The following is a 26,681-nucleotide window of genomic DNA, read 5'->3' on the forward strand; positions in this document are numbered from 1 at the left end:
ACTATGGAAGACGCCAGAACACCTAGAGCTACCAGGTAGATATATCTAAAGGCAAAGTGCACAAAGGAAGTGAGTGTTTTTACTATACTGTCAATTAAGTTTTTTAACTTTTTGTACTGCCGAAGGAAACGAATGGGTGCCGTGGGGATGGAAACAGAGTTTGGCAGCAATCGATTAAATGGAGCAATGGAATTGTGGAATCGTCAGGCACAAGATGTGCGTGGCTGATGCAGTACAGGATAAAGTGGCAATTGGTCCTGGCAGAAGCCTTCGTCCCGCAGTGAACCCAAACCAACTAATAATATCACCAACAAAAGCACATTTCAAAGGCTTACATATGTTTAAGCGATGAAGGGCTGGCGAAGTTAATTGCAACGTGAACGACAAAGCTTCCACAGAAGTCTATTCGCCGCACGGCGACGTGAACTAAATCTGCTACTTTCAGGTGCGCGATGTCAGAAGGATGGAACACATGCGTTCACCCTCCCCCTTTCCCTCTCCCCCGGTTTGCGGCCCATCTTCCGCTATGGGTACGTGCCGTCTCTTGAAGGCTCATCATCATCGGCTGGATCGAGGTCTCCCGAGCTCGCGAGAGCGTGCCAGAAGAAGTAAACGCTCAGAGGCGCGCTGCCGTTCGAGGCCTCCGCTCGGTTACCCAGCGCCGGCTGCCTGCCGTTTTCCCGAGATGGGCATCCCGTTGTCGCGGACCTGGCGCGACCGTCCAAAAACCAGGGTGGTCAAATGGGAGCCCGATCGCGAGGTCGCGCCCCTCGAGACGCTCGACGAACTGCTCGGGTTCGAGGAGCAGCCCTTTCTGTGCGCCGTGGAACCGCTCTCGGACGCCGTCAGGCGCGCTAGGCCTGGCGACCCGCGGACCATCTTCTGCCACGACATGGGCGGCGGCTACAGGGAGGACAGGTGAGGGCGCTCGAAGCTGAACGCGTCGGCGGTCTCCTGCGCAGCTAGGACGCGTCGTGGCTCAAGCTGTTCTTGCGATCGAGATAGGGCTCGCGCACCCCTTTGGCAGGGGTGTGGTGGAAGCTCAAATTCCGCCATCTTGGCGTTCTGAGCCAATCAGAGCTAACAAGATGGAAGGGGGGTTGGATTGGACAATATGGCGAAATTTGAAGGTGTTTAAAATGCCTAATGGTTTTCCATTAGTTCTGACAGCAGCGCTGTTCTTGCGATCGAGATAGGGCTCGCGCACCCTCTTTGGCAGGGGTGTGGTGGAAACTCTCAACTTCCGCCATCTTGGCGTTCTGAGCCAATCAGAGCTAACAAGATGGAAGGGGGGTTGGATTGGACAATATGGCGATATTTGAAGGTGTTTAAAATGCCTAATAGTTTTCTATTAGTTCTGACAGCAGCGGTAGATACATAGCCTAGCGAGCAGACGAATAATATCTTGGAATCTTGTAGGAAATGTTGGGCGTTCTCGATGCCCTCTGTAGCCAGCGTTCATTTCAAGGGAAGCGTTCTCTAGGTTCTGCACATATGTAGTACAACTAGAGTGACCTAGAGTACAACTGTGCATGCCGTATCAAGGCCGGCCTGGAGCATATCGTCTCGACTAATTAGTAACAACTCACTAATTAAGTTGATAACTAATTATATTAGGGCCCATATTGCAATTTACAAATTCTAGCCGTGGATTTCGCTAGGCGGATCCACTTGGAAGGAATTTTCAAGATGACACTAGTTTAGAGACATAAATTCTCGAGCTTTGCGGAGAAATGCGTTGGCGTTCCGGTTAATTTGTTAACAAAACGTCCTTTACATTAACTGAAGCACACAAGTAACTGGAACGCCAATGCGATGCCTGCCTGAACGCAATGCCTGCCTGGCTATTCACGTTCACATCCACTGCAGATTCATCTATGGCTGCGAAGAGAGCAACGGGTACCGCTTTCACCACTGGCAAATAATCGACACATTCATCTATTACTCCCACTACATGGTCACCATCCCTCCTCCGGGTTGGATTTCAGCTGCCCACAAGCACGGTGTCAAGGTTCTAGGTGAGAGGTTTCAAGTTGTACCAACTTATACAGTTGATTTCTGACATCGTTCAAACTGAAGATAATCCTAAACTGCAGTTAATTAAACCTAACGGTGCAGAATATTTGGCCTGCTGTGCTTTCACTTTGTTGTGGAGCCGATCATAGAATTGATGCTATTGGTTAATTGATCATTTTTGGCTTGCTAGGGGGGGCAAGAAAACGTAAGTGCATACCGACGCGAACGGTCCACGCACAATGCATTAGCTTCGGGATTGGCCGACCTCTTCAACGACACTACATTCGCGATCGGCCTATATTTTCGGTGCGATAGATAGATAACCGTAAAGAGAAGTGGTCCATTTGTGCAGTTAAAAAAAAAAGCTATAGGCGTAAAAATTCGCGTTTTCGAAATTGCACAGAAATAATCATGCCTGAAGACAATTTATTATGTCACACGATCTTATTTAACTACTCTCGGATTTTCAGGAACCTTCATCCTAGGCGAGGAGGACATCAAGACGATCAATAGGATCAGAGGCTCCGGTCTCGTGCCCCAGGTGGCCGCCCAGCTGGCACGCGTCGCATCCGTGGGCCGGTTCGACGGATGGCTCATCAGCATCGGGTGCAAAGTGGTGAGCGTGCCTTGGCAATCTTGCAGCAAATTCATGTTCTGCAACACATGGCGTGAGACGATAGCTTACAATTTTCATGCACATAAATATGACGTAGAGAGCACGTTGAGACGCTGTGGCCAACGCCTCCATATAGCACAAAGCCGGTGCACTTCGATCCGTGACGATCATGTTCAGAGGACGACTGCCGCACAATCTAATTGTGACGTTCAAGAGTAAGCCGCGGTGATTTTGACGTCACCGCTTTCGTCACGCCGGGCATGGCAATGGAAATTCTGATCCAAGTAGCATGACGTCATAAAGCGGAGTCCCCTGCTATCTAGGACGCGTTGGCTTTGCGCGGTTTGATTTGTCCTTGCCGAGGCGCAGCTAGAACGCAGTAGGCGAGAGTTTGCGCGGACGAGGAACGCGCGGATGACGCAGGCCTCCGAGAGTGTGGGTGACGTGGCGTCGCGGCGATGCCCTCTCCCCTCGCGCAATGCCTGGCGCGCTATCGCGGCAGCAGCTGTCTCCTGTCGTCTGCTCCACACCTGCGAGGTGCGCTTGCGACGTGGCGTGGGAGCCAATAGAAATTTAGGTGCCGTTTTTCGCTCGTCAAGACGACAACTTTTTTTAAACTATTGAAGTAGAAGTTTAAGTTTATTCAAAATAGGAAACTACACAGGAAATGTTGAATAGGACATCTGAATCCCCACCTCAAGGCTAGTTGGGATCCATGCTAGTTATAACTCACAATCTTAACAGCAATACGAAAAAGTATCAAAAATCATACGTACATAAACATTCATTCATAAACACAAGGCAGGGTACGTGTAATAGCTACGAGCAACCCACAGAAAGGAATTTGTATTTAGTAAATTATACACTGAAAGTGAAAAAGGTAAACATATGTACACTATCGAGATGAAAATCTATGCAGATAATAGTAGTGAGTGATAATGGGATTTCACTGATATTGAAAAACACGGCTAATCAGAAGGCATACACAAACTTAAGTACTCCAACCCATAGCCACGTTCTCTCCCACCGATGGCGTCACTGTCAGCACTGATAATGCAGTTGTATACTATGGCGTGCAACGGTGCCGGCTTAGATAGAAATCGTGTCAGTTGCGTAGCGGGTACAGCTGGTGTCGTCGAGGCAGAGGCATCGCGCTTGTTTTTCAGGACGCCAGCTGCGTTCCATTCCTGAAGGACTTGCTCAGGACCACCACCACAGAGACGCACAAGGCCGTGCCGGGCTCGCTTGTCATCTGGTACGATGCCGTCGACATCGACGGAATGCCCGAGCCACACAACGAGCTCAACGGGAAAAACTCGTGCTTTCTGGATCTGTGCGATGGCATCTTCCTCAACTTCCGCTGGACTGAAGCCATGCTCCGGAAGTCGGCGCAGCTCGCAGGCGACCGCAAAGCCGACGTCTACGCCGGGGTGGACGTCTACGCGCGCGGCACTTCGTACCCTGGTGGCTACGACATGTACGAGGTATGCGGGCATTTAGCAAGGTTTCAGATTTTGTACTGCTGCAAGACATTTCTTTCTTTTTAAGTCAGGTGAAGTATTGCAAAGAAAGTTTAATGATGTTCACGGACAGAACTCCATAAGTTAATGCTGAACAGATGTGCCTTCATAAGTGCCTTCACAAGTATTCTAGCGTAAGATATGTCCGGAAAAGTTGGACATGAGTGTCTAAGTTCTTTTCCTATATTATGCTTCAGATGCAACAAAGTCCAAGACGTACTGAAGTTAGCTGCAGTTACGTGTACAGTGCCTGTAGTCCCTTTTGATGAACATACTTGGCCAAAGTCTTCCGTCTCTCATGTGGAACTGCTTCCACGTTGATGTAGTCGACACCTGCAGACCCTCGTTTTGTTATCCATCAATGACCAGATGTTCTGTGTTGTTTGTAGCTCAGGACTGTGGGCATGAATGTATGCTGGTGACACTGCGCATGCTCTGTAGAACTTCCACATTGGTTTCGGCAGCTGTTTTCAACTCCTATTCCAGGCCGTCCAGCTTGCTCGTAGGTGTGGCTTGTCGGCTGCTGTATTTGCGGCCGGCTGGGTCTACGAGACGCAAGAAAAGAAGAATTTCGGGAAAAACCAGTATAAGTGAGTCAAGATGGAAAATAATACGTTCTGTCGGGCCATGGTAAAAGGCAGGTGCCGAGGAACAAATTTGTCTTCCGGTTATGCACTGCGGTGTCTCTGAAATTTCTGTAAGAGACACAAACATGCGGAGGAGCCACAGTTCGCGGCTTTTATAGGCTAAATACTTCATTGACCAAGAGCAAAATGAATTGGCTTTTATGTGCCTAATACTTGCGCTACATGGACATAAGCAATGTCGTTAACTGCATAATTAAAGCATAATGCAATTCACGCAGGGCCACACTGGCGTACTCGATTGAATTTGAGGCAACGTGTGTTGTCACAACTAATTCGACTACCCAGTGCGTATCCTCATCCGAATTTCAGAGTTTACGGCTTCAAACTGCTTGTGTGTATATTCCATGCCCATTCTCAATATGGTCCAATGGGACTTGTCACCTCTCCCCTCTTTCTTGCTGTATTTTAACGCGACAGCGTTTAGCAGCTCGTGTCGCAGAAAGTCCAGTGTCGGCGTCGGACGTCGTTTCGGCAAAGCGATCTTCGGACCTATATCCAATTTCTCCATGTGGTGCAAGGAACTTACTGAACTAATTGTATTTCTCAAGCTAAAATACGTAGAAAAATCGTAAAGTACGACTTGCACACAACCTACAGATATGATAGCTTTCGGATTATAATTTGAATGTACGAGATACTTCCAGATGGCGCTCGCCTCTGCCGCATGGCGGCCCGCACGAGAGGCTGCGTTTCTACCAGAAAGCCCGCCTTCGGGCATAGCGTTCGCCGCCAGCGTTTCCCAGTAAACATTGCGGTTACATACGCTGCAGTTGCCGGGAAGCGTGAGAAGCAGTCAGGGATCTTTGAATGCTATCGCGTTCCACTCTTAAAGGCGAAGCGTAAGCGTCATCCAAATTTTTTTTTGCGTTATGTTTAACTGCAAGGACTATGAAATTTCAGGTTTTTAAGAAAGTAACTCACAGTGTCTTGTTGGTTGCTGTCTGGTACCCTAAATATGTGTGTCCATATCCTTAGGCACTTTGAAATGTGCTGTTTTTGTTTACTATCCCTGAAATGTAGTTAAACCTGAGCATCAAGAAGAACATGGCTGTAAGAAATTATGGGATATAACGAAGTAAAATATAAAATGCGCGAATATTTTTTCTCATATCAGGATATATGCTTATATCGAATATCGCATATAGCGAAAGTAATATGGTTTTGAGTGCGCCTTAGTTAGAATGAGGTTTAGCTAATTTCAGCAGGTTTTTGTTAAGTGTTCGGAACATACGTTTGATTTCTGGCGCATGTGCAGGCTTTGGAATTTTCCGGATGACTGCTGCTCCAAGTTTCGTCTCACCAAGCTACCACTCTCCACGAGCTTTTGTCAAGGCTTTGGAAAACAGGCATTCACCGCTGGCCAGGTAAGTAATTTTCACTGAATTATAGTGTCACGCGGCCAGCCGCAGTATAGTCATTGTACATTACCCGTGTTCCGACACAGCGTTGCACTTAATGCAGCACTTTAACGTCTTTGAGGTGAAGTGATAGTTCTTAATTTGAAGAGTCACTGAACCTCCGCAGCATTTTCAGTGATTAAAACCGTGAGGAGTTGCTTGAAAAACACCCCCACGATACAGCATGGAACGATGCTCACTGCACATTCTCCCCTGTTCTTGGATATTGTCCATCTTGACACGTCACCTCAACTTGTCGGAGTGGAGTGCCGCACTGATCACCAAATGCTCCATGAGTCAGTGCAAATGTATTACGCACTCGGCGATTCCTGCTGTGAGCTGGTCGTTGAGAAATACCTTTCAATTCAGTGCCGGGGTTGTGGTTTGGTTGACAGAATTTAATGTTGCATAGCAACACCAGCTGGGCCATGAGATGCCGTAGCGGAGGTTGGATTAATTTTGACCATGTGGACCTTTTATAGGGCAGCTGACCCATTTTTTCATACATGTGCCTTAACTTGAACACCCTGCTTCACTCGATTTAGTTCACCAAAATCGACATGAACGCGGAAGGAAACGCAATGTGCGTATTGGGCACGTTCACGTCAGGCGTCAGATCAAGTTGAGCTTCTTAGTATGCAAGTATTTTCCCAGTGCCGTTGCCGTCAGTGGACCGACGGGCGCGCAATGCCTTTACTCCAGCCGGTCGATCGCACATCGCAAGCAAGCCGAGGAGTGTCCCCACCTATGGAGAGCATAATATTTCACACCGTCGAGTGGGCCCAGGATAAACTCTCACGGGAATCTCGTTTAATCCGTGTTCACTCATCAAAATATTTCACGATAGCCCCCTCGCAACAACTCGACGCAGAGAGTGTCCAGCCGGGCGTGGTTCAACTTGCACAAGCAGCAGCTGCAGCCTCGGGACCAGGGAAACTCACTCTGCGACACCTGCTGTTCGGTGAAGCTGCACACGGACGACGCCTACAACGGCGGCGGCAGCCTGCGCGTGCTCTTCAAGCGCAACCGCCATTTCCCGGACACCAAACCTTACATAAGGTTAGCTCCGTCCCCGGGAATTCAACGGGTTTCATACAGTTCTGGATGGCAGTGGAAGGTTGCCTGTCGTGAGAATCTCCACCAAAACAGACACTCATTTCGTTTTCTGTTACGCATCGGTTCTGCAGAGTTAGTGGCACTACTGCATGTAGTGCTATTAGCATATAGTGCTGCATGTAGTGCCCGGGGGAAAAAAAAGCTTTCGCAGATGTGTGCCAATCAGAGAAACTCGTGCATCAGACACATAAGCAGCACAAAAATATCTTACGCCCTTCCCAAGCCCAAGGGGTCTGTTTTGCCACTGCCCGAAAACTGCTAAAGACTATAAACGATTCGCCATAATACTGCACGATTCCTTCGTTATTCCTGAGCTTACAGCACTTGTATGTTTTGTTGTGTCCGACGTATATTTTCCTGTTCACTGCGCCGGCTGTACGTACCCAACGCCAATGCTCGACTGCCCCTTTCGACGGCCTCATGGTGAGGCAGCGCTGCGGGTTATTAGGGATGACGCATCACCGACCATACACAGGAATTTTGGACATTGATCCTGCGGCCGTATCGGTCAAACTGTACCGCAATGCACCCACGTAACTCAGTGGGCGGCAGTTCCAATAATATTTCAAAAGGCCGCCTGAATATCAACGGCTTTTAGTTAGCAACGTTAAAAGGGTTACGCCTTTCTAGTAACGTGCTTATTTACGGCACTTATTCGTAACTTTGCTCTAGCGTTGTTATAGCACTGCTTTATTCCTGACCAAAATTCTGCTATAATGCGGCAGAGGCGTTACGAATCAGCGCCATAAATACACATGTTAAAGGGCGTACCCTCTCGACACTGTTCGCAGAAAAAAAAAATCGTCAACAATTACGGATTTTGTATTATGATCATATAGGTACATGGATTAGGACGAGAACGGCTGTGAGTATAGCGTAGCTGGTGCTGACAATAGACAGTTTTAGTTGCACGTACGTAGAGGCTTCACGTACGCAAACGTGAAAAGCCTACGTACCTTACGTGCACGCCATCTGAAACGCTTTTAGCTACACGTACGCGACGCACGCCAAGAGGGACCCCGTAGCTCCATCCATCGGGAAATGTGAACACGGCGGTAGCCAATTCAATCCTGTCGCCGTGTTTCGATGGGAGCCGTCTGCGCGCGCGCGGACCGCTATCGCTTGTTCGTGATCTTGCGGAACTCCCGCGCAAAGCTGTCTACGTGCGCAAGAAACGCACGCAAAGAATTGAATCTCACGTACGTCCGTGAGAGGCGCGCACGCCCGCTACGTTTTACGCATGCGCACTGCTCACACGTAGACGCTCTACGTACGCAAAGCCTCTACGTACGTGTAACTAAAACTGTCTAATGTCTCGTGCGGGGGCAGCGAAGTCTGGCGCGACTGCCTCGCTAATTGGGAGATCGCGAGAGGCAGCGCGTTGGTGGCGCATGAGTTCTATTCACAGCAGCCGCCGCAGACAGACCCCCGCTTATGCAGCGCTTTGTTTCCATACAGACGACGCGCGCTACACTGGCGCCATATCGTCGGCGAACAGACCGTCTTGCGCATCACTACGCTTTTCTTCGCACGCTTTCGTTCCACCAACGACGAGAGTGCGTGACCCTTCGTCGCGGGGAAATCGTGCCATCAGTGTCAGCGGCGAAAACACCCAAGGGGTCCAGTCACATCGCGCCTTACTCCTAGCTGCTCACCATCGCCCCTTGCAGGAGCAGCGATCCCCGTCACACAAGCTGGTGCCGTGCACTAACCTCAGCAGCCGATGCTGTAGCCTCCTCCTCCAATTATCTGCTCGCGCGCTCTTTCTTCTCCCGCTGCGCTGCGCGTTCGCTTTCATCTTGCGCTGTGCTCGTTCGCTCGGTTACGAGGTATACAACAACGCCGAGGCCCGCCGACACTTAACGCACGCAGAAACGGGCGCCTAAGAGCTGCGCTCTAGAATGTTGAAATTCGGGTGGCCTATACTGAAATGTCATTTGCTCCAAATGCCGACCACACAGCTATAGGCTGGGGGAATGCGGTGAACTTTGACAGATATGTGAAATGGCAATGTCCGAAATTCCTGGACACGGCCTTTGTCCGGCTACGCGTGCTCACCGACGCCGTGACCGCTTTTAGGCCCCAGTACAGCCAGCGTTACTCGCAGTTCTTCGACATATGAAACACCGCACGCCGCCGCCAGCCGTCACATTTGCCGCACGGAAACTATTTTGGAACTCTCCTTAACTGCTTTGCCGTGAAATAGGGCTGGAAAAATCCGTCAGCGACTGTATTTGCATTCTTCACAAATCAGTCTTGTCCTAAATTGGATGCAAATCGCCAAATATCGCCATCATTACGACGACCCACCGGCGTAATTACTTAAAGGGGTCCGGGAGGAGAGGGTTAGTGCCATTTGGCCCGCCACTTAATTTGAGGACGGTCACTGTCAGCTGCACTGGAAAATTCAACAAAACAGCCTAGGCCAAGTTTTCTTTCAGAATATCGGCCATTGACATGCTTTTTTTTTTAAGCGCGGCGTCTTGCGCAGCGAGATATGAGAGCGAACGCGGAGTGCAGCGGGAGATGGAAAACGAGGATAGGGAAGAGAGCGCGAAGTGAAAGCGCACGAGGAGGGTGCAGGGTATATCCATGAGGCGGAGAGCAGAGGAGAAGGGTATGGCGAAAGCGCGAAAAGAAAAGCGTACAATCGTACACGACGTGCTTTGCGCCGACGCAGGCTACCAGATGGCGCCAGGGTAGTGCGCGCCGTGCATGTGCTTGCTGTGGTAAAGCTAGGGAAACTACGGAGCATGTTTTATTAGAATGTGAAGACGTCTACCCAGCGGTCGATTTAGGCACCACTGGCCTCCTTGAAGCCCTTGGGTTCAGAGAGAGCAGTGGTAAAGCAAACAGGTCCGCAATAGACTTTAGTAAGAGCCGATTGGAGGATTGGTGGAAGAAAAGTAGGGAAACGACAAAAGACGGAGACGTACAAAAACACAGTTCGCAATAGGGGATCAGAAAATAGTTCATAGTGTTTTTTTTCTTTTCTTTTTTCATTGGTTAACCTAGGTAGGATATTAGGCAGCATAGTAGCAAGAGCTTGGTGGCGCAACCCACCGCCCCGTTCCAAAGGGGACGCTCATAACATCCATCCATCCATCCATCCGTCTGTACGGAAGCACAAAGCGCAGCATGAGCGGCGGTCTGTCTGCGGCGGCTGCTGCGACTCGCGCCCACGCGTCGCGATTAGCGAGGCAGTCGCGCCACACTTCGCTTCGTTTGCCACGTGCTGCACGAGACAGATCACCCGCGCCATGCAATGTATATATCGCAATATGAAAACATGTATGCAGCAGCGCTCAAATTTCGAGTTAGGGAATATTTTCATCGTCGGTGATCTTTTATTACTTATATCTTGCTTGGGCAGCAATTCGTGTCCAAGCAGGAGGGTCGCAAGGATTGCAGCTTGATCACCCCCCCCCCCCTCCCGCTAGTTTCTATGCAAGTGCGACAACCATATAAGCGAGCTCTAAATCGTTGGCAGATACGTCTTGTAATATCATGAGATCTCCGGTTGTCCATGGTCCGAATAATAGAGCACCGTGTTGAGGAAACCAGGTGCGAAACCAGCCATCGGACATGTCTTAATGCGATTACCATTTTTTCGCTAATTTCACCCAGCTTTAGTGGACCAGCGATATGCAACGGATGTTCGGACAAGGGGCAGACGCCCATGTTCAGAAAGGGGTGTTAACGGATGTCTTACTGATGTCCGGACTCCATCCGAGCATCAAACTCCAATACAGACAGTTCTGTGGACGAACAGGGGCCGTCACATTTTGTATTGTTCAGAACAACCGATAAATTTTATTTAGTGGATATCCTACGGATGTCATTACTACATGACGCCTGACAACAGACATTACAGGGAGGTATACTTTCTTCGGTCTCACTGAAACAAATGAATGTTTATATACGATGTTATATATATAGCATTACTTCTCTTCACAACGGCGTATTGTGCAGCGCGGCCTTTGCATATTCAGCTTGCAAGTCCTTAGATGACACGAAAAGTCCCATGGAAGTCCGAAAAAGCTTACACATCCTGCATACAAATGATGTCCCGTAGATATCGCAGCGACATCTTAGTCGGCAAGGTCCGAAATACAAGTAATCGCGGACTTGTCTGGAATGCGGAATTAACATGCGGAATACATTTTTTTTTTGCGAACGTGTACCATGAGGTGGACCGCCAGGTGTTTGCAAAGTGTGTGCTTTCCAGATAAATGCTCTCTTCCAATTTACATAAAAATTTAAGTGTTTAGAATAATCCTGCTTTATTACTCCCTGCTTAAAATGATTCCTATGCTCCTGCAGGCTGTTCGGTTGCGAATTTCCTCTGGGATCCCTTGCGGTGAGCTACACCTTCAAGAACGTCAGCTCCTGCGTCACAGTTGGCCAGGACATTGCGCTGGTTTTGAAGGCTAAAAATGCAGCAGGAGAAACGGAGGAGATCTTTCTGGGCATGACGGCTGGTCTACCGCACGGTGACAACTACACAGTGACTCGGGAGATCATCAGATGGCCCGAGACCACTACGGACGTGCCGCGGTTCCACTGGCTCACCAGGTGCGTACTTCTCCAACAAAACGCTCATAGCCTATACTCTACGGTGTACTGTATGCAACTTTGGGAAAACTATAAACCCATACAAATTCCAACAGAAAAATTACCCGAGGAAACATTGACGCGACAATCGTTCAGCTACTAATGGTATAATCAATGAGACGAAAGGGGGTTAACCGAGGGGCCCGATTTTTATTAATCATCTCATAAGAGGCCAACAAAGAAAGACATGAAGGACGACACAGGGGAAATTCACTATCCACTTCGCAAGCTGCCGTCGCCGTGGCAGCTTGCCTAATCGTAATCTTTACCGGAAGACGCTTGCGGGGAGCGCTACGAGCTTCGCATTATCAGGAGCATCTTATCATCAATTATATGATTCGGACGCTCGTTTTGTGCTTGTTCTTTACAGAAACGAATGCTGTTCTGTACATTTCATGCGTTATTCCAAAGAATGTATGCACTTCTCGCTGCATTTTGCTGAGGCTTTTTTTTTCTGCGCACGGACGATGACACGAAAAATACCGACCAACGAGAGGCTAACAGCTTCGCTGTAAAACAACAAATTTGTATTATTCCTGCGAGCCATGTCAATGACGGTAAAGAAACGCGGGAACAGCATCTTGCCAAATGCGCGTGCAGTACTGTGTTGGCTGAAAGACAAAAAAATTATGGGGTTTTACGTGCCAAAACCTCTTTCTGATTATGAGGCAAGCCGTAGTGGAGGACTCTGGAAATTTCGACCACCAGGGGATCTTTAACATGCACCTAAATGTAAGTACACGGGTGTTTTCGCATTTCGCCCCCATCGAAATGCGGCCGCCATGGCCTCAAAGAGAAAAGCATGCGCGTACACCGCTGCGCTTTGTTTCAAGTGGTCGCAGACCTGATCAAATATTAAATCGGAACAAATTTGTATACGAGGCTGCCTAAGAGCGAGATAGTCACTTTGAATGACTGCAAGTTATTGAGCAGAAGTTGTCCGACCCGTACGTCCATTGATGAACTGCTTTATTTGGGCAAACACCGCAGCTATCCCGCAGCAGAATCGTTTGGAAGAGTTATCAGATGCAATGTTCTGTCTCCCTCGAGACTCCAGTAAATGCTTTACAGCGAAGCTGTATACCTCTACTGCCCAAGGAAGTTCTGGTGTCGTTGTAAGCAAAAAAAAAAAAAAAAACTCCCCATACGTGGGCCGATCCCGGAGATAGCGAAATACCGGCCCGACCCGCGGCGGAGGTGAAACAGGCGTTAAGCACTCTCCACACGTGGGCCGATCCCGAATATAGTGAAATGCCGGGCCGACCCGCGGCGGAGGTGAAGCAGACGTTAAGCACTCCTCATACGTGGGCCGATCCCGAAGATAGCGCAATACCGGCCCGACCCGCGGCGGAGGTGAAACAGGCGTTAAGCACTCTCCACACGTGGGCCGATCCCGAAGATAGTGAAATGCCGGGCCGACCCGCGGCGGAGGTGAAGCAGGCGTTAAGCACTCCTCACACGTGGGCCGATACCGAAGATAGTGAAATACCGGCCCGATCCGCGGCGGAGGTGCAGTTCGCTATTAAAGGGCCCACATACACACCTTCGCTGGTCATCTTTCTTCACAGAGTGGAAGGGCATTTAGATTTTTTTATTCCTTACCTGCGTCAGAAAGAAACGAATACTCGACAACTTCCGTTAGCGAGTTATCGAATTGAATAGCAGGGACTGTTCAATTTCGAAACTCCCAATATTTGCGTACGCCTACAGCTAGACTATTCGCGGCTGTCCCACTGTCCACTGAATGTTGTCATCGTATTCGACATTTCAGGAAATACCTTCTGGAGGACCTTCGGGGTGCCGGCGGGGCCATTCTGGAAGAGATTGGCCTCCACTTTTTCTGCGTTGAAACGGAGGCGAACGTTTGCCTGCTGGGTCAACTGGACGTCACGAGGCCAGCCGGTCCAAAAGGAGCTTCCAGCGACGACAGCAGCAGCGACGACGAACCAGAGAAGAAGCGGCAGCGGGAAGAGTGTTATGGCCTTGACACAATGGAGGCCGAGTAAGAAAAAAAAAAATTCGTGATATACGAAGTATTCTGGTTTTGCCGAATCTCAGTGCAAGAGAAAGGTGAACCGGCATTCAGTTAAACATGTACACATGGGTTCGTCCGGGAATATTCAACGAACCGATCCATTACAGATGCGCAAGAAACATCAAGGCTGCGGTACAGTTGATATAACGACTGCGAATATAAAGAAGTCAACAACAATATCAGCACGTAAGGAACGCGGTCTAACCGGAATGTAAGGATCCCGGATAAAGCAAGTTATTTTCTAAATCGAACACGCGAAGTTTACTGACGCTTACTAATGTAAAATAACTGCCTCATGACAAACTGAATGATGGTTACGTGCGCCCGCTGCCAGGCGAGGAGCTGTCCCGACAGGCACTTGAAGTGACAATTTTTTGGTCGATGCGCTGTGTGTTACTCTGCAGAGGTTGAGGGAAGGGAACTGGAACAGGTCTAGGCAAAATGCTTTTCCTTTTTGGCGCCCGAATCCTCGGTCTTGCGATCTCGTGCACGCTGGTATTAACAGTTCTTTTTGTCGAGTTTCGGGGTGAAGGCTGGCATGCATATTGCCAGTGACAACGCCTGTGCGAATACCAAAGCCTCCTCTCTACGACTAGTGCGCATCACTCGTTACGGGATGCCCGACACATCTTTTAGAACTTTTCGTCTCGGGTCGGTTCCACGAAATTCGACTGTGACGATGGCGGAAGGAAGTAGAAAAGCAGAACACGCGCTCACTGTCAACTAATCTTTGTAATCTCAACTGATGCAGTCCACCTCACCTTCGCCTGCATTCGACATGGTTAGCCGTGTTCAGGTCGTCGCGATGTCAACACGATGATGGTGATCCAACACATAGAAGGTGCTGCAATATCACTGCTTTCGGCAGTTACATGATGCGGTCAACGTAGGCACCACCGGCGACGATGCCACTTGGGTGGTACAGCCTCACTTTCTGGTCATGGGAACCGGGAACGGAAATGTAACAAACAGGAAGCTCATACACATGACCCTATAAACGGGGCCGAAATTTCGGCGACAAGGGTGGCGATGTTGGCACATCGATCTTGACTACAGGTGAGTAGTTAGCGAAGTTTACGAGCGTATAAGGGCGGGAAGAATGTAACGCCGCGGGCCATGCACTAAGAAACCTGGCACGGTATCCAAGGAAATCCTGTCGCTAATGCCCTCGATTAGTTACTGCAAACAGCATAGTGCAACCCACTTCTAAATCTACTCATCTGCCAAGGCTCGAACTAACTCAATCTGGACAGACTCTCAGCTGCATTTTCCCCGATCCACACTCCCCACTCTGCAAAGCGTGCTAGGCCCACGCTGACCTCGATCACATTATCTGGGCATGCCCCAAAGCATCACCCACCAACACACACCGCACTAGTACTACACGCGTCTTAATTACGGCCGAGCAGTGGGGGAGACTGCTGCTCTGCATGGACCCAGAACAGCAGCTCTGGGACGTCCGTACGGCCGAAGACGCCGCCAGAAAGCAAGGACTGGCCGCCGTCTGAGGAAGGGGGAAAGAAGCCCATCAGCCCATCAAAGAGCCAATAAAGTTTTATCTCTCAGCTGCATTTTTTGTTGGCTTTGCTTCAACACATTGCTCAGCTTCTGCCAAGTCATCGTCTTCTTCTACCACGCATTTTCAAAGTCGGTCAGTAATTCATAAATTTTTATTGTCGGCACTGGAAGTGATGGGCTCGGCTTCCCCACCAGATGGCCCTCGGTCGCTGCTACAGGCGACCTCTTGGGCTCGTGCCATGGAGGAAATAAACAAAATAGAAGCTTGACGGCACGCTTCTGAAGCCGGAAATGCAGCCATATTGGTGTGCCATACTCTCTGGGCCTCCAATCAGCTTGCCGGAGCAGATAGGCACGTGCTTTAAATTTGCACCGCTATACGAGGCGTCGGAAGTATCTGCTGCCGACGTGCGTCAGAACAAAGCCTACGAAACTTCCGTCAGAGTTTTAGTGAAGCAGATGCGCTCCTGCGCTTTTGTGTGGTACGTTAAAGAAAACCACGAAGACACGTGCCCTGGTTAATAGAGTCTCTCAGTTGCTGGCTAACATTCACACTCATAGACCTTGAACACAACTCTCCAAGTTTACACACCACGCTCCACGGTCTACTTGTCTCGCAAATAGAACGTGCTCTGAGAAAGACGCGGGCCGAACAAACTTAGCTCACATTTCAGAGGCCTATAGAGCAGCCGCGAGAGCTCCAGGCGCGCAGTTGCTATAGCAACGTAGATGTTTGGCACACCATGTCCCAGTGCTTCTTTGCGAAAAACGCCACGTGTCATCCGCCCCACGCTCTTCAACTGATGCGGGCTAGCCGCGGGGCATCTCGCACGCTTTACTTCCTCCATGGCTTGTTGTGTGACCCGGACTTGTACTTCCGAAGCCGAGCTAGCCAGTAGGTTTTCCCATTTTTGTGAGCTTACAAGCTTCTGGAGTTCTTCGGGTGGTAGCTAGGTCTGCGGGGCAGTCCCAAAAGATGTGTTCCGTCGTGTCATACATTAAACTAGCGATACAAGCGCTACCGCCACCCCAGAAAAGGCTTACCAAAGATCAAGAGGTCAGATGGAGACAAATACAAATCGATACTCTCCCAAACCCGGTCAGAATCCGCCACATCAACTCGGACGGATTCAAACCCGATTGCTCGAAATGTGCATTTTCAAAGAGCGTGCTTTTGGTCCGAAACTGCGCCTCTATCGCTACCTCGCGCGCACGGCGCTAGAGCCCCCTTTTTATGCTACGGCTACTGCGCATTGTTCTGCGCAGGGCGGGTAATCATTCACTCTCCGAACGGCGCACTTCTGACGTCGTGAGCATCGTCGCGGCGGCAACGGGCCGACTTCTTAACGTACGGTCGGCCGACTTTCCTCCCCATAGTTCCCTAGCTCTGTTCAGAATAACAGAACACTCCTCGGGTTTTACAGTCGGCTAGCTGGTTTGACCAGTAGACTATACGCTTGTTTTACTTATTTATTTTTGTGACTGACATCATTTGGAAACTACCCCGAGTTTGCGGTATGTATCTAACATCTTTCAAACAGCCACTGACCCAAGTTATCTACAGCTTAGGCCACTATAGGTACGTGCTGTCTTGCCGAGCAGGCAACGTTGTTACCAAATAAAGAACTTCTATCCTGTCTAGCAGACAGTTTGGACAACTAGGTCCATATGTGCCCGAACGGACAATACCTAATGCACTGTCTGTGTAATCCCCCCTTCCGGGGCAAAACTCAAACAGAAGGCAGTGGTAAGTGTGGTTCACGAGCACGGTGCGGGATAACGTACTGGCCCTCCTCAGCCTAGGGAGAAGAAGAAGAAGCCGAGTAGGACAGTCTTGCGAACATCGGCTCCCGCTTTCTAAAATGTTTTCGGCCAGAATTTTGAAAGTTTCCGAGTGGGTTTTGTTACCAACGGAAGCCTAAAGACGAGAGGACAACGCTGATACCAAGTTTTGGTCGGTGGGTGGACATTTCGCCTTATTACCAGTGTTTTTCGCCGGCGTTCACTTCTTGCTCTCCTCATCGAGAGAAGCCTATCGGCGCCGGCGTGGTCGGGACTCCACGCCGACACCACTGCATTACCCTTGTGATCCGAAAATTCTGCAGCATGGAAGTCGTCGTGGATGGGGAAAACATCACCGACGCAGAACTGAATGACGGCAGTTGGACCGCTCTCGACACGCAGCGGCGATATGCCCGACGCAAGACTGACGCCGAGACGCAGCCAGCCGCCGAAGGGAACAAAGGGGCGCCGAATGAAACGCCAAGCAGCGCACCGAGATATCGCGCTCGCCCGCCGTCGTTACCGAAGAGAAGACCCCTACCGAAGCTCCCGGCCGAAGATTACAAGATCATCATTCGCCCACAGTGCGCGATCAACCTGCTGTCTTACGGCCCAGCCAAGATTCTGCGTACAGTGTGTGCTGCGGCCCAAGCTAACCTGGATGAAGCGGTGCAAGAAGATCAAGTCAGAGTACACCCTACCAGCAACACTGCGCTGATCAGCACCCCATCGAGGGTAAGAGCTGAAGCTTATTATAACATCAAATGCCTTAAAATTGAGCAACAGGAATGTGCCGTTTTGGCATACGCACCGGCCCCAGAAAATTCAGTGAAAGGCGTTATCTATTACGCTTACTCGGATGAGACTGACGCCGACATATTCAAGGAAATATGCACGAGAAATCCAGGTTTGGAAATCGCTGGAGCAAGAAGGATAGGATCCTCTCGCCATATTGTGGTGACATTTGCCGGACAAACATTACCCAAGCACGTCCGCTTTTGGGCCTCAATCTTTAACGTGCATCCATTCCGCGAACGGATTGAAGCCTGCTTTAACTGTCGCCGGATTGGCCATCGCTCTGATGTCTGTCCGGACCCAAGACGACAACGATGTCACCATTGCGGCGACGAAGAACATGAGACGCCGCCACGGGGAACTGTGGCAGCGTGCAAAGCGCGTTGCATCATCTGCCGCGGCGGTCACCCTACCGGCGCTCCCAGCTGCCGCTATCGCTTCTATCCACCTGCGCAGCGTAGACAACCAGCCGGGGAAGGAAAAAGAGGAAGTGCGACCACGTCGATGACAGCAGGGCCACCGGCGAGTGGCACACAAAACGCATCTGGCGCCGGCACAGAGGGCGGAACGAGCTACCGAGACGCCGTGCGGGACGGCCGCCCTTCCGTGCGTTCCGAGCAGCGCGAAGCTTCAAATAGTAGAAGTGGCAGCAGGCAGCGCAGCCGGAGCAACAGCAAGTCTCGCAGCCACTCCAACTCCAAACAACGAAGTGACCAGGCGGTATCGCGGAAAGTCGCCTGGTCAGCCAATCCCGAGCCCAACCCCACGCCCGCACGACCTCAACAGGATGCAAACCAGGTGAGGGAGCTCGCTGAAGAGATTAGAGCACTGAGACAACAACTAGAGGCAGCCAATGCCAAAATCAGGGCCCTAGAAAGTAGGCAGCCAATTGGAGGCGCCTCTGTGACGCCGGCTGCACGCGAAATAGTGGCCTGTGTTCGGAAAGGTGAACTTGAATCGATGGAGGCAGAACCGTCAAACAAACGCAAAGCGTCAGTGCGGGACACACCCAAGGAGTCCGAAGCCTCAAACCATAGTGACAGAGTAGATAAGTTAGAAGTAGCAATTGCTCAGCTAGCTGAGACAGTCTCCAGTCACATAAAGTCTACCGCAGAATTTCAGCAGATGGTAGCCCACGAGCTTACCAGGATAGGTGCTGTGTATAGAGCTGAATGTACACAGAGCCTTACACAAAGCCCGGAACACGAACAACTTGCCACCACAGCCACCAAAGTGCTCAACACTAAGGGCTTCAAAATGACATCTGTATTGCCGGTAAGGGCAGAACCGTACACCAAAAAAGATGGCTGAAACTATTAAGATTATACTATGGAATTGCAGATCCTTTAAGCAAAAGCGTGCAGCACTGCAGTTCCAACTCGCTACCTTTGATCCCAAGGTAGATGTTGTAGCCCTACAGGAAACAGGCACGCAAGTCAAAATTACTGGGTATACCACGTTCAATGAGTTAACTGAAGCCGACAATAAACCTTCTACGGCAGTTGCGATACAACGCAACCTAACGGCGATGCAAATTGATCTGGAGGAAGACAAAATTCCTTACACGTTTGTACAGCTACTGCCTAGGAAAAAGGAGCACAGATGTGTATTCATCCTTAACTTGTACAGCTCCCCGAAAGATAAAAGCAACAGAGTTATTGCCCTCCTGAAAAAAGCATGTAAAGCCGCAGAGAAGGAACAACTGGTTGTTGTAGGAGATTTTAACGCTCCGCACACAGTCTGGGGATACCAAACCTGCACTAGGAAAGGCAATGCACTATATTCAGTGACAAGTGACTTGGAACTTACACTCATCACTGACCCAGATAGGCCCACGCGTATCGGCAACAGTGTAAGCAGGAATACCACACCCGACTTATGCTTCGTCAAAAATGCCAATGGTGCTCTTTGGGATAATACCGAAACTAGTCTTGGGAGCGATCACTATATCGTTATTATCACTATCCCTTCAAAAGGGCATAAAAAGAAAGTGAAGCTGATTCCACATACCAAATGGGATGTATTCCGATACGTAAGAAATCGCAAACAGCTCACCGATATAGCTGACCTCAGTGCGTGGACGAATGAGCTTATCCAGGATGCATGGACAATGCCACAACCATGGCACCGATAGAAGAGGAAGGCCCCGTGCCAGACTCAAAACTCCTAGGTCTATGGGAAAAGCATAAAGACCTTCAGCAGAGATGGCTTAAGAATAAGATCAACCGCACGCTGCGCCACGAACTCGCCGCCCTAGAGAAAGAGATTCAGAACTATTCTAGCGAGCTCAGCACTATGCAATGGAACCAATTATGCGACAATATGAATGGCCAGTTAAGCAAAAAGAACCCCTGGACCCTGCTTAAACACATGCTAGATCCACAACACTCTAAAAGTGCTGCTCATAAAAGGATTCAGAAAATCGTACACAGTTTCCCGGGAACAGACTCTGAGTTCGTAAACCTCTTGATCGGGCAATATCTTAATACCGAACGGGAGCCGGGTGCATATATAGAGTACATTGTACAACATTGTAGCTGTCCCCTTGCGGACCAAGATCACATCTTGTGGGGATGCCAAAAGAACCCTCCCCCGAGAGAACTCTTTAGGCGAGCTCCCTCACATGACGAGTGGGAGAAAAAAACGAAAACGTCCAACCCGCAAGACCAGATACGGTTGGCGGAATGGGCTGATAGCGTCGCGGCTAAGCAGACGCCACGCTAGCCCACACCGCTGGGAAAGAAAGCTCCACTAAAACTTTACAATAAAAGTTTTCTCTCTCTCTCTCTCTCCTCAGCCTAGCCCGGCGTGCCGCAATCACCAGTAGGCCCTTGATCTACTGGTGACCAAGGGCCTACTGGTCTACGGACCTGGATCTCATCTTGAATAAAATCGTTATAGTACTGCTACTACTACTACTACTACTACTACTACTACTACTACTACTACTACTACTGCTACTACTACTACTACTACTACTACTATGTGGTATCGTGATGTGTCCATCTTTAGCCATTCTCCCAGAATGGATGTTTCAAGGTGGCACAATGGGTGTGTTATTTTAAATACATTAAAGCGATAGTGTCCTGCCCGCAACTGACATCTCTACTGCAATGAAGTTGCAGCCAGTATACTATGAAGAATGGGGGTTGCTACAATGTTTCAGCTGGGGTGCAGGGGTTACAGCAAGAAGTACTGTGCCGGGTAAAACATTCGACATTGTGGTAGCCGTCGAGATTGCCCCCTTCGTGTTCCTGCTGATGTGCCCATAAGGTTTCGTGAGAGAGAGAGAGAGAGAAACATTTATTTGTAGCGAGATTGGGTGACTTCCTCGTAGGGTGTAGCCCTGAACTGGCGTAACTCGCGGATGGCATGGGGATACAACAAATGATCATATAGAATAAGCATCATAATTATGTATCATCGCCAATATTACCAACTCATCACAAGAAACATCGCTGATCGCACTGATGTCGCGATTCTTCCTCAAACCATGAGTGTGTAACGAATTTTCTATTATCGCTTAACAACTCACCACTTACCCGCACCCCTATTTAGGCCTCCGAGTACTGCTTACGATGAAGATTAACAGACTCTTCAGAGCCCGTTGTACGAGCGCGCGTGTATATACTGGCACACCGCAATGCAACGTGAAATCGGCTATATAATTTTATATGTGCCACGTAAGACTATAGAAGGAGGAGGAGGAATAAACTTTTATTGCAGAACCAGCACTTTATGGTGGCCGGGCCTACGCCTCCCACGAAGGGACGTCGAGGGCTTGCCTCGCCGCCGCCTCGCGGGCGTGGCAGCGCTTTTTCAGCAGCCACGAGCTTGGGCTCAACCGGATTCACGGCCAATCCCACAGTGTGGGTATGCGCCACGAGCGCGCAGGTCAACAACAACCAAGGTCACGGGGGCGTGTCATAAGAAGGGAAAAGCTCTGAGCACTGTCCCTCTTGCGGGGAACATGGACCAATAGATCGCTTCCTCATTGGTTGTCAAAGATATCCTCAATTGCAAAAAAGAACATTAGAAACGCCATTCTGCCTTTTTAGGTTAGACCTAAATGTTCAAAATTTACGATCTTTGGGTGCCTCGACCCTTGGGCACAGCAACAGTAAGGTTGGCAATGCCACCCAAGATTTTATTGAAGGGCCAGAAAGATTTCATCTATAAAATCAGAACTTGAAGTTTCCTTATATTTCTACAACATCCATTACATAAGCTGTATTTTTATTTTCATTTATTACTCCATTATATTAAAATCATAAGCTATAATCTATAAATTACTTCCCATATACCTATTCCCCAATTTTTTTTACAATATTTTGTAACTCTTTTTACTTATCGGTATATGGAACTACCCGGTTCTCGGCCAATCTCCCAGAGTGGGTATGTGCCACTAGCGTCTAGGCTTTACATCTGCATCTAAAAACGAAGCCTAACCACGTTCGAGGCGTCCGCTCGGTCACAACAGCGCCGGTTGCCGTTCTTGAGATGGGTATTCAGTTGTCGCGGGCCAAGCGCGGCCCTCCCGAGGTGAGGGAGATCAAATGGGAGCCCGATCGGGAGGCTGCACCGCTCAGGACGCTCGACGAACTGCTCGCGTACAAGGAGCAGCCCTTCCTGTGCGCCGTGGAACCGCTGTCGGACGCCATCAAGCGCGGTAAGCCTGGGGACCCGAGGACCATCTTCTGCCACGACATGGGTGGCGGTTACAACGAGGACAGGCGAGTGAATTAGAAGCTTAGCGCGCGGTCGCTTTCCCGCATGTCGAAGTTACTTTTCCCACAGATTCGATTTAAGAAAAGCTTATTAATTGACGAAACATTTTGAAAAAGAACGAACGTAACTCGTCCATAAGCGCAAGACGCCATCTTCTTTTGATAATGCTAATACGCAACTTGACAGGCGAAAAGATAGGCCAGGTGAGCTAATCCCAGAGATTGTGCAGTCTATGGTACAATGTGGTTAATTTTCGAATATATTGGTGTGATTTTACCGGTACGCGATAAAATTACGTGGTACAAGATGAAATTAGGCAGGCTAGGTGGCTACGCCACCGCCGCGTTTCAAATGAAATGTCAATAAATCATCGTGATCATCATCATTAGCGTGAAAAGTAATGAATGTAATGAAGTGACGTGGTAATCTTAAAAAAATATTATACTTCAAACAAAAAAAGTCGCACTTTCACCCCAAGGCGAAGCACCGATTGCGATAGCAAATTAGTAGATAGCTATACGAACTAAGGATAGTAGATTTATCGGCCGTATAAACTTGCAAACATTCGCTTACAGTCTAAATTAACAAGTACGGTATCATGCGCGCACAGGTAAACATGAAGACATCTCGCTTGATGACCGCGAGAACTCGCTGTCAAAACGCTGGAATGAGGAATCGCGGCAGCAGTAGCGAGCGAATTGACTTTCGTGCATCTCTCGCTCCAACGCGAAGGAAACGTCGAAACACAGCGAACACGATGCTACCGGCCCCACTACGCGCATTCTGCAAACACCGAAGATCGGCAGCAGCGGTGGCAGTAGTAACAGCAGCAGTTGCAGAATCAGTACTTTTTCAAACAACCTTGCACTTTTCAGCTAACACTAAATGCGTTGCAATGCGGGGTACGCGAATTGTTCAATTCTCCTGCACCGTTCCGCAAGTTAACAATCTGTCTTCCTCAACTCACATACGCACCTGTCGTCTGGAATGGCATTTCTAGATCCAACAGTGACATTATAGATCGAGAACAGAAAAAGATTATACGCATATATCATCACCGCTTTGCTAACACGGGTACTGGACCTTGTTCTAGCACTGTTGGATAAATGCCATTGCCCTTACTTCGCTGCCGACGAAATCGAGCTGACCTTCTGTATCTGCCATTGTTCTTTTCCGAGGCTTACATTGTTGTGTCATAGACTCGCACATTGTTCAGCTGACCTTCTTCTCCTATTTCTTTTGTACTCACCATGCGCCTTGTTGTATGTACCCTAATTTTCAAGATTGTTCCTTGTTTTGTTCCTTGTTCCTGCCATTTTTTTAATGTATGTGCGCGCCAGCACTTAGATTTCATGTTTGTTCCTGGGGAGAGTAAATAAATTGATGATTAATTATTATTACTATTAATCTACATCGTCGTTTTGTGTTGTATTAACCAGTGACGTTCAATTGTGACCAATTAACTATTTAAAATTCCCTGCAAAATCCAACTCGAATATGCATCTTCTTAGCTTTGCTCCAACTTACAAAGCAAGAAAGTTTTAATAATCTGTGACAGTCCTAGTTGATGATGTTCCTAACACATACTTTTCTACTAGTCTATCAGAAGCCGCTATCACAATGTACATGCCCCTAATCAAACAATCTATAGACGAATATGTACCCCTAGAAAACTTCTATTAGATTGGCAAAAAGTTACTCGGCGATTGCACTTGACTTATATAAATGTTGATATGTCACACCAATAGATAATTCATTAACGTTTTGCTGCTTGGAGCAATCATGGCGAGCAATATGGGCAGAACACAAGGCTGCCAATTTTCAACAGTTCTGCTATGCGGATAAGAAATTTTCAAACCAACTTTGACGCATATTGTACGAAAAATTATAAAGAGTATGTGTTCTCCAGGGCACGATACACGTTTCTTTTATATAAATACGTAGAATGGTTTCTCTCGTAGACTGTGTGAAATTGAAAACTTTTTTTAATGTATAGTAGGCATTTGATGGGCCACGAGATTGCAAGTTCTTTGCATACATGCTCACAGCTGCAACTTGTAACACAAGCTAAATTGTCTATTCATCAAATACAAAAGCATCATATTCTCACACAGACTTGTATTGATGAGGGAAACGCATGTCTTTACTGAAATTCTAGAAATGGGATACGGTGTTTTCCTTCTGTTCTTCGCATCTGGAGGCGGATGGTATGAAATAGGGGGATATGTGCTGGGAAAGGCAGGCTGTAATTTTAACGCGATAGCGTTAAGGAGCTCGTGTCGCAGAAAATCCGGTGTCGTCGGCGTCGGTGTCGGCGTTTGCGGCGTTAACCGTGAGCGATAAATCACGGCAGGCGCTTCATAAATAAAAAGCAACTTCCAAGATTGGCCCGGTGGGAATCGAACCAGGGTCTCCGGAGTGTGAGACGGAGACGCTACCACTCAGCCACGAGTTCGATGCTTCCAAGCGGTGCAAACGCGCCTCTAGTGAATGCGGTGTTGCCTTCGAAACGAGCCGTGGCAAGTTATACTGCGGTGTATATCGGTAATTATGAACATGTAACGTATAGAAGTCACAATTACACGAGTTGCGAAGTGCGTTTCCGCTGCATTTCTTCTGCGCTTTCCGCACACGCAGAGCCATCTTGCGGCAAACACAGAAGACCCCCTCCTCTCAATGTACGGCGCTGCCCCGACAGGAGGCGCGCCGCGCGCGCATTGGGACCGCTGCCAGGCGCGTCGCGGGACTCCCTCTCCCCTGACGACGCTTCGCCGTGCTCCCGGTTTAGATTACTATCTATCTCTCTACCCGTGCCGATCACGACGTTTGGCTGGCGTAGATCGTTTCCCCTCCGAGACACCGAGTTCTTTGGTTCGTTCCGTTCGCTCAGGCGCACGTTTCGTTGCCGCGCCGAATGCTGCGATGCTCGACGCTCACCGCGTGATAGGTGGGCGCTAAGTCCGATGCGGGGCGCATCGTAAGTGATCGCTGTGCCGTAGCGCATTGTCTTATACCCCTTGGCGGGTCGACGGGAACGCTGTCGCGTCCCACTCTTGAAGGCGAAGCTTAAGCGTCCTCCAATTTTTTTATGCACCCCTCCAGCATTTCGCAGAGCACGAAGTCGACAAGGGTCCGAAAGACTATCTTGCAATCATCAAGCAATTTTTTCGGGTGGGTTCATTCCAAGAAGGTTTTCAGTGGTAGTGGTGGTGGCTGTGGCGTCATCCTGATATGCACTGATCGTCTGTGCCACTGACGCACTGAGATAAGCGCTATGCTTTCATTTCGCTTACCCTGTTCTCACAGAAGTGATGTGGCCGTTCTGGCTGTATATATGTTTCACGACGGACCATTACAGAGGATAATTATTGTTCATACCGCGACGAGCGTTTGTTTGTCTGTCTGACAGTGGCAGCGTCGACAAAACGTGTTCCCTGGGCGACTTCTGGCTTCACAGCGAAGCTGTGTTTGGCTAGCCGATTCGACCGTCCGTCCGTCTGTCGCGTGCACGCCGAAGACTCCTCCGGCGCAACCCCACGCGCATGCGCGAAAAAAAGAAGAGAAAGAGAGGCGCGCGATTGGCTAGACCAGTAGTGACGTCGTTGCTCTCTGTTGCAGGCGAGCGCGCGCGCAGCAGTTTCTCTCCGGCTCCGAAATGGGTAGGCCCCGCGTCATACGTACTCCCGAGGAGCAGGCAACTTTCGATCAGCAACGCCGCGAGAAGAACCGGGAAAGAGCTCGTCTGCGCCGTGCCGATGCTGCCTCCTGGACACAAGAACAGGCTCGTGCAGCCGAGCGCAAGCAGCAGCTGAGTGCCGAGGATCTGGCAGCCAACAATGCCGTCGTTTAATGAACCGCCGGGACTAACCCAGTGATAAACACCGGGGCCGCCCGTTT

The 26,681-nt window shown here is 49.4% G+C and overlaps 1 protein-coding gene across 1 annotated transcript in view; it reads left to right on the forward strand.

Annotated features, from left to right (window-relative positions):
- Positions 1–527: 527 nt before the first annotated feature.
- LOC135912908 (cytosolic endo-beta-N-acetylglucosaminidase-like) overlaps positions 528–26,681 on the forward strand; it is a 43,494-nt gene continuing 17,340 nt past the window's right edge. The window contains exons 1-9 of the mRNA XM_065445509.1: positions 528–918; positions 1,870–2,018; positions 2,487–2,632; positions 3,799–4,116; positions 4,639–4,742; positions 6,055–6,163; positions 7,068–7,255; positions 11,636–11,887; positions 13,698–13,928. Coding sequence (XP_065301581.1) covers positions 686–918; positions 1,870–2,018; positions 2,487–2,632; positions 3,799–4,116; positions 4,639–4,742; positions 6,055–6,163; positions 7,068–7,255; positions 11,636–11,887; positions 13,698–13,928 — 1,730 coding nt within the window. The 5' untranslated portion in view covers positions 528–685. The remainder of the gene's footprint in view (positions 919–1,869; positions 2,019–2,486; positions 2,633–3,798; positions 4,117–4,638; positions 4,743–6,054; positions 6,164–7,067; positions 7,256–11,635; positions 11,888–13,697; positions 13,929–26,681) is intronic.

Source organism: Dermacentor albipictus, chromosome 8 (assembly GCF_038994185.2).
Source record: "Dermacentor albipictus isolate Rhodes 1998 colony chromosome 8, USDA_Dalb.pri_finalv2, whole genome shotgun sequence".
NCBI classification, from domain to species: domain Eukaryota; kingdom Metazoa; phylum Arthropoda; class Arachnida; order Ixodida; family Ixodidae; genus Dermacentor; species Dermacentor albipictus.